Source organism: Dendroctonus ponderosae, unplaced genomic scaffold (assembly GCF_020466585.1).
Source record: "Dendroctonus ponderosae isolate FM_Combo_2020 unplaced genomic scaffold, Dpon_F_20191213v2 Dpon_F_20191213_7, whole genome shotgun sequence".
In the NCBI taxonomy this organism is placed as follows: domain Eukaryota; kingdom Metazoa; phylum Arthropoda; class Insecta; order Coleoptera; family Curculionidae; genus Dendroctonus; species Dendroctonus ponderosae.
This window is the reverse complement of record NW_026018916.1, coordinates 4,194,107-4,202,899: the sequence shown is the minus strand read 5'-3', so window position 1 is coordinate 4,202,899 and position 8,793 is coordinate 4,194,107. Positions and strand designations below refer to the sequence as shown.

Here is an 8,793-nt window from a genome sequence, read left to right as displayed (position 1 = left end):
TGTCTTTTTTAAAGACAAAAATTTTTGAGGCGAAATACCCAAAAAGAAGTTTGTAAAAAATGAATCCGCCTCAACAATATAGAACTTATCTATAAGTAATAAAGTTGCACAAGATGCTGCTGAAATTGAACCAGGAGAATCTCCAATTGAACCCATAAAATGTTTAATAATATTAAGGCCTCTGATTTAATGAAATACATAAAAGGACGAGAGCGAAGAAAAAGTCAAAAAATGGTTCGATTTGGGTTCCCGTTTCAATATGAGCAAGCTTACCCCAATCGAGAACGTTTAAACATTTAAACTGATGCTGGATATTGCTGTTGTAAATTCGTGTCCATTGGGGATTTATGGACGCAAATTCGATAATGCACGAATAAAAAAATGTCGATTATTTAACACCTGACGTATTAGCGATTATTAAATGTTAATTAATCGGGGAATTTGAACGTCACTGTGCAAAATGCGTTAAAACACGAGGTCGAAGTTAATTGGACAATAAATAGATCAGCAGTTTGGGCAGCATGTGGAAAGTGGGATTTTTCTAGCAGCAAATCAAACGCGGAATTAACGAATGGTAAATTTAGCAATTCGTACTTTGGGTGGAACTTCTTTGTTGTTTCAATCGGGCTAGATGGGATCAGTGGTTCTGATGTCTTTGAACTGAACTATTGGGTTTCCAGTTTCCAAGCACATTATTTTGATTGTTTTTCATTATTAATGTCTTCCCAGGATTAAAGCAATAATTTCTTTGAAAAACTAACAAAAATCATTTTGTATTTGCTTTTTATGTGAAAATATACCGCAACCGTTCAGATTTTTTACTTGCTAGAGCAACAGGGTAAAGAAACTTAAAAGGCACATGGCCATTCCATAAGCTAAATCTACTCGGTTTGGTAGTAAAAATTTTCTTTAAATAATTGAAAAATTGCCAACCAAGAACAAGAAAAGAGCAGAATAACTTTGGGAACCGTTTAAGATGACAATAAAGCATTTTTTTTGTTTGCAAATTCTATAAAAATTGTGACAAACACCGAACCGATATCGAAGCAGTTTTCCGCCACTGCAAAAACGCTAATTTTTCATAGGCATTTGGTGTAAAAACGTTCAACTCTTAAGTAAGAAGCCCATATAAAAATCATCAAGTTACACTTAGGAAAGCACACACTTAGATATAACGACAATCCAACGAAACGAACTGTTGATTTACTTTTGCGAAAAATTCTTCCAAAATATTGTCGTTTGTGGCCAACAAATAATCAGATTAAATGAAATGTATTTTTGGTCGAATCAAAATCACTTCGTTCCCAGGACAAAATTAAGGAAAATCTAATGCGAAGCGATGAGAAGAAACTGTTGATTCCCGATCGTGGAAAATCTTTAGATCCACAAAAATTGGCAAGGGGGAACAAAACAAATCTATTTATAATTGAAAAATTATTAACTCAAAGTATAACAGAAAAAACCAATTCAGTTTAATGAAAATCTAGTGATGTTGAGCAAGGAATTACTTCTAGATGGGGAAAAGTACAGTTGAATTTGAAATAAACAAAGCCTTGATATTGAAGAAGAATTTCCTTGTGCTTACGAGAAGAAAAAATGTCCAAAACTGCTTCGTTTCAAAGAGGAAATCGAAAAAGGTTAACGAAAATCGAACGCTCTGAACTGAAGAAAAACTCTTTTTGATAGTCATCATCTGAAAAATAGAAGAAATTGAACTGTTGAGATATTGCAGGAAATGACAAAAGCGGGTAGTGATCTATTCTTAGTTTAAAAATTATTGATTAAAAAAATCTAGCCGAAGAAAAGGTCAACAAAAAGAAAAATCGACTGTGGAAAAAGGCAATAAAAACCCATTTCAATTGCTGGCGTTGTGATTTTGCGATGTGGAAAGAAATGTCGTGTAAATGGGGAAAATACAGTTGAATATGAAAAACGTTCAAATTGTTTGCAAAAAAGCCAATTAAGAAAGCATAAATACGGAGGAAGAAAATAAACGCACTATTGGATTCAGCAGCTCAAAACACATGAAAAAATATATAATTTAAAACGAAATTGAATAAGTAGGCAAATTTTTTGTTTTTTCAATCATTTTTCGAGTTGATTCGATTTGAGGTTGATCCAGTTTCGATAACGAAACGCAATAACCGCGAAAGCCTAATTCTTTTGCTAGTGGATTGAGCATTTAGGAGTTTTGTTGAGATTACAAATTACAACACTTCCCTATATGAAAACCAAATTGCGCCCGTTAAGCAAAATAGAGCTTAGAAACTAGTTTCTGCGCGAATCTCATATAACTTTCCCAAATATATCAACTTTAATAGACGGTTATGAAATTGGGGGGTTCTTGACTGCCTGGAAAAGATGACAACGATCCATAAGATCCAATGCTTCATTTTTTTTTGTTTTCAAAGTATTGACGTGTGAAAACATTAGGGGCCTCGTTCTTTCAGTTTGCGCCATTGACTTTGCGAGATATTTAAATTCCTTTCACCTGAAGAACTTTCAAGATTGGACGTTTTTTCGATGGGGGTAATGTAATGGAAAGGGCACAGAGCTTTGACTGTATTTATTATAGATTAAAGCTGAGTGAAAACTAGCGCATTTATGCGGCAAGCAAATTGGCGTTGTTGGTTGGGTCCGGAAACTTTGCTTTATCCCATTGATTTTAATTCCTATTAACGAGCAATCCAGATGCAATTAATGGAATAGAGCAATTTTAATTGACATTGCGTATTTAAGAGATCATCCACTAATTGCAATTACACAGCGGATTAGTATCGGTTATATATAAAAATTAATTTCGAGCTGAATAACAACGGATTTAATTACTTGTACCTGACGATAACATAATAAAAGTTCGTCGATTATGCTGCGAAATGGAAAAATTGGTTTGAATCCAGGGCACGCAAACTCACTCGATATATCAACCAATAACTAACCAGATTTTAAATCGCTATACAATTCTATCTGGAATGCAATTCGGCTTTTTCCTTTTCAAATAAAGGTAATTGTTGTTGGATATTTGATTGCTTTGGACGATATGATCGATATAACCGTTATTAACTGAATAACATATAAATTTGAAATGTTGCCGTGTGTTTATTCATTTTCCACCAGCAAATCACTCCATTCCATTACCAAATACGTTTAAAAAATCACTGGTTTTTCTCGATTTTTTCAGTCCCATTTGTTCTTCGTAATGGAGTACTTAAATGGTGGAGACCTGATGTTCCACATTCAAAACGAACGACGATTTTCCGAAGCCAGAGCCAGATTTTACGGTGCAGAAATCGTCTCCGGGTTGAAGTTCTTGCACAACAAAGGCATTGTTTACAGGTAAGTGCACTTAATATCAATCTACAAGGTGTTCCCGGAGAACTTCAGATGAAAATTAGTGGGTTTCAACTGCAATTTATTCAGGCCCTGGCTGCCTAAGGGGAGTCTTCCAAACTCTCTTCAAGCCCATTTTCTCCCTAATAATTCACCCCGATTAAGCCAACTGTCAGCACTCATTACAATGGTTCTCGGGTGGTTTATTTAAGAAATTCTCAAACTTATAAAGTTATTTTTGGCGTGCGAACTAGCGACATCCCTCATCCCGAAACCTCATTAAATCATTATTGTCGATTTGCCGAAGTTGCAAGAACTTCTTGTTGACAAATGTCGGAAAGGCGACGAAACTTTGCCGAGTGACGACAATAATCGAATCAGCTCTATTAATTTGATATTTGTGCCAACTGTGTCGAACTGACGTGATAAAGATGTTTATCAGTAGTCCGCAGGATTGCGTGAAAAGAATCAAGACGTCTCTTCTATATTTAAGGCGATAAAAACATATTTTTAAAATAAGAAATGCTTTAGAGGCAACTGCAAATCCTCAGATGAGTGAAACTGGTGATTTATATTGTCTGTTCTGTAAGCGGGTTTGAGAGTGGTTTGAGTCGTTAAATTTTCTAAAAATGACCCTCGTTTAAAAAATTTTTCGGGCGAAAAAGGGCTAAAACATCGGCATTTTTTAGAAAATGTAAGGAGCTTCAATTCAGTTTCAAACCTGCTGAATGGCACTGATGAGGCGTGAATGAGCTGAACAAGAAAATCTCAAACATTGAGGCGAACAGATCAATAGATCAACAAAATGAGAGTAAAATGTTAAAAACTGACGACTGTTTGTTATTGGGCAAACACCATCTTTCTTCCCTTCCTTCATCATTACTAAACTATATTTCTTTTGCCAGTATTTATTTCTTCTAGCCACTTCTGATAGCTAACTATTTACGTTCTTTGGCGCCTGTTTGTTTGCGTTTTTGTAACTGTAATAATTTTTCCAACTCGATCTAGAGTTGGTGAAGATGTCGCGAAGATGTTGTGAATGTTGTTTGGCGACATAAGAAATGAAGACTGCAGTTCTAGAGAAAATATTCTGAGCAAAAACACCTCAGATTCGCCTAATTAAAACCTTAAATAAATGAATTTGTGTATATCAATGTGAAGAAGTGTGAAGTGAAGTGGCAAAAGTAGCGCTAAACAATAAACTAGCTGATGAATGGAAAATGAGCTAAAGAATAATAAACAAAAATAAAGGCTTGATCGATAAAAGAAACGTAAGGAAATGATCGAACACTGACCATTAACAGGGACAAAACCACACAGCCACTTGGTGAAAATCCAGCCCTTTCGTGTTCAATTTCAAGTTTGTTTTACCATTTAATTATTAACTTCGCCATTTTTTGCCTGCTAATGCTTCAGTTCCTGTTTTCACTTCGTGCAAACTTCATATTTTCTCTATTTCTTCTCCAAATTCCTTTATCAAATTCCATTTGTTCCACGTTATTTTTCAGCGTTCGTTTGTTTCTTCTCCAACTTTATCTGTAAATGGCTGAAGTGCGTAATAAAGTTGGCGTGGTGGATCAGAACAAGCGCTGTTTTTGGGCGCAGAAAATGTTTTGAGTAAGTTTTGTTCTCAAAAGCGTCTCTGAGCCGAAGAAGCCCCATTGTAGTAGAAAATTGTAATGTTTTTAATCAATAAAGTGAAGATGTTGAGAAGGCTTATTGGGGGCACAAGTGATATCACATTTCAATAATTCTAGCATTCATCAGTGCAATCAAAGCCTGAAGTAAAAAAATTCCAATGTTCCAGCGTGGTTATTGATATGATACACAAATTAATGTACAGGAAAAGTGACTGCAAATAACAACCAAATGACAAATTTAAAGGAACAAAGTAACATTCATTTTGTTTGTGTTGCCAATGATTAAATTGTGAAAAGGATTCAACCGCTTATAGCAGCATCGAGCCAGATTTTTGAGAAAATCGCTGAAATGTTTGCCTCTTAACAGCAAATATCGGACAAACACTGTCAATGGCAATGCCGCATTCTAAACAGCAGCAATCAATGCCAAACAAAAGACCAATTTCGCTTTAATCCTAAACTAAGAATGAAAATTCAGATGAATCATCAGTTCAACCCGACTGTTAATCCATCAATATAATTGCTTGTTTAACAGTTGTTGGGAAAGGTTGTGCAGTCGCGTCCAAAAGTAATTTAAATCGGCGTAAAATCCCAGAAAAATCCTAATTAATGATGGGAAAAGGTTCCAAGTAAATTTGGCCGACAAAAACCAGGCTGGGAGCTATTTTCATTTCAGAACGGAATTGCATAAAATGCCTGTTCACATTCCGTTTTTAATTCAGCTTTTCCAGCGTGCTACTAAAAAATGGATTTCTTATTCGGTGGCATAAAGGAGCGCACTTGCTTCTCAGCGGTGCTTTTCTTGAAAAAGTTCCAATTTACGCAATTCGAAGCCGGTGCCAAACTGTTCAGCTAAAATGTATCAGATTATCAAACATCAATTTGTGCAATAGTCCTAATTGGCCGTGGATCCGGCCAAAGTGCGGTTTACATTTATATTTATTATCGGCAAACATGTTGCAAAATTAATGCGCGTAATTAGGAAAGAGGCTGCATGCGTTGAGGCGAAATTGTCAACGAAATTATGTTAAATTTCAGAGCGGTTTCCGAATAGTATGTTATAACACATGTGCGTTTTCGGGTTTCCTATATTGTTCCGGAAGGTTTTTTGATACTTGATAATGCCACCTGGAAAGCGGCTTAACTTCCGCAATCTTAATCGCGATATTCCGACCTCGTCAAGAACCTCAGAATTCATTTTATTCGAACGACGTGTCATAAACTACCCGACATCAAGGCAGAAGCTATCTACTTTAGTAAATTTCCATCTCGTAAGTGACTTGCATAAGTTTGCAGAGTCTGGTAATGAGTTTGCACCACTGCTCTTAGTGGAATTAGTTGACAAATTTGTAGTTCCAATCTAACCGGCTCAGTTTTCCATGCCGAATCAATGCTGTTGAGCTCTTAATGTGTATTGTTAAAATACGTAACTGAATTTTTGAAGATATTTTATTGATTTGGTTCCTGATGTCAAGTTTCTGTTGTTGATTGCTGATTGTCTTCTTCGGCTCAACCGTGTTTCCAATGTTATCCATTGGAAAACTAGCTTTGTCCCAGACTCGATTTCTTTTTAAACAAATAACGAGTTTTTAAAATTATACACAATATTTTTAAGCAGGCAAGGAGTAGAAGAAATAACAAGCACAAGAAAGTAAATTGAACTGTAGAAACTTTAGAAACTTTGAGACGAAATAGAAATTCAGATTAAGGAGGAAAATAACTGAAATCATCGCAAATATTTCAAAACTTCTGCGTTGTTTTCAATGCACTGCTAACACCTTTTTCGAACGCATTTTAAGGAATTCATGACGTGAAAGGGTTTTATTTCTGCAAAGGCCTCATTAATTCTTTGATCAAGTTGATCTCTCGAGTGTCTGTGAGTCGAAAATAAAATTGATAACAAAATAAATTTGCCAACATTCTCCAAAGAAATGTGATCAAGGTGATCGTGGTGGTCATCGTGGTATTATCATGTGTTGTTATCCAACGGTTTCTAAAGTGAGGATTCAATTACTTTCTTATTCGAAGATATTTTTTTTGTTGGAAGTGAATTCTGGAAACTCCCAGAAATTTCCTATTAAAGTTTTCCTTATTTAAAGCCGCAGATTTTCTCTTCCGAGTGATATTCCGGGCAAGTTTGGGGGATTTTTGGTTTTTCCAACGGCCAATCGCTTCCCCCCCAGTAACTGAAAATATCCTGGAAACTCATAAGTTCTTAATCAAGTGAGTTTCTCCTCATTTAAAGCATCCGTTTTTCTCTTACTTAATTCGGGTGATTTTTCTTCGGTTTCAACCGGTAGCAAATAGGGATCAACTTTTGGTTTAATTCGAACTCATTCGGCTTTGAATGCAGTTTAGAAACACAGTTTGATGATGGCATTCTTGATTTAATCGCACAAAACTAGATTTTTTCGGCAACATTGAAATGTTGGTGGACTTGCGTACCTTTTGAAGAATGCTTATCCAAATTCCATGACCAGGAGCAATTTGCAGAAAATTCAAATAATTGCAATTTTTAATTTCAGGGATTTGAAGTTGGACAATATTTTGCTGGACTTTGATGGGCACGTGCGGATTGCGGACTTTGGTATGTGCAAATTGCAGATTTTCCTGGACCGGATGGCCGACACTTTCTGCGGAACACCCGACTATATGGCTCCGGAGGTGAGTTCTTTAGCGCGCATTTCAGGTGTTGATCGGTTTACTTGGGCATTATTAAATTGATAATAGACGGCTTTGCCTACTTCTTGTCGCAGTCGTTTCAATTCAGGAAACGATGCCGCTGCTGAATACTGGCGACGAATTCCTTATTCCCAATATTAAACGTTCAGTCGCTATGCGGAATCAATCGATGAGCTGAGCTATATGTATTGGAATTTACCGCAGCAGGTTTCATATATATTCGACTCTCTTCGACAACATTTCCGTCTTATGATAATAGAGGAATTGGGGACTTTTACGAAGCAAAAGCGCAAGTGACAAAAATCCAAATCTCGATTTCATATTGCGGGTTTATCGAGCGACATACATTCAATTTTCAAGCCTCCAGCCTCATATACCCTTTACCTAGTCCGAGTATAATTGTTATAATTTTAAAAGCTTTGATTTATTTGAACTCCTGATTGCAAAAGGCACCAAACGCAGTGAACGTTGTAAAGCAAAAGTCAATTGTCCAACGAAACTAGTGGACAACATTTCTATACTTTTGTCATTCTATTTGCCCGAGAAATTACTCGGCAAGACGTAACGAGAGAAATCGCTGAAACTTTAAGCTTGATTCAATCTAAATTTCATCTGTTGTGCCAATGACTGGAAAATTTATCGGCGAAAATTCGCGCTAAACGTTTAGACTCGCTTTGGAAAACTGCTATATGGAAAGTCATTTATTTGCATTCGGACGGCGTGCCAAACTTTTCCTATGAATAAAGAAGTGAAAGTTTCATGTGGTTTTCTTCCGAACAACCCTGAAAGGTTTAAATGAGTTAGCAACTGTTAAATCAAGGCAACATTTAAATAAGAGAATTATGAAAGATGGTTGGAAGAATTTCAGTGATTCAGTCAGTGATGAGCACAAAATCTGGACTCGAAATTGTTAAATCTGATAAGAACTAGAACATCATAGTTACATCTTTTAATAATAGAAAAGTTCTATATTGTTGAGGCGGATTCATTTTTTACAAACTTCTTTTTGGGTATTTCGCCTCAAAAATTTTTGTCTATTGAAAAAGAGAATTTCCTCACGTCTTTTAGTACAGATTGATAAATAGTGCTCCTATTTCGCAATAAGAACGAATTATTTATCAAAAAGTAATCAAGAACTATC

At 35.9% G+C, this 8,793-nt stretch overlaps 1 protein-coding gene across 8 annotated transcripts in view; it reads left to right on the top strand.

Annotated features, from left to right (window-relative positions):
• The window catches only part of LOC109546270 (putative protein kinase C delta type homolog), a 33,763-nt gene that overhangs the window by 19,738 nt on the left and 5,232 nt on the right, over nt 1-8,793 (top strand). For all 8 annotated transcript variants that reach the window (XM_019917182.2, XM_019917181.2, XM_019917183.2 and 5 more), the window contains 2 exons: nt 3,182-3,336; nt 7,496-7,634. In XM_019917182.2, coding sequence (XP_019772741.2) covers nt 3,182-3,336; nt 7,496-7,634 — 294 coding nt within the window. The remainder of the gene's footprint in view (nt 1-3,181; nt 3,337-7,495; nt 7,635-8,793) is intronic.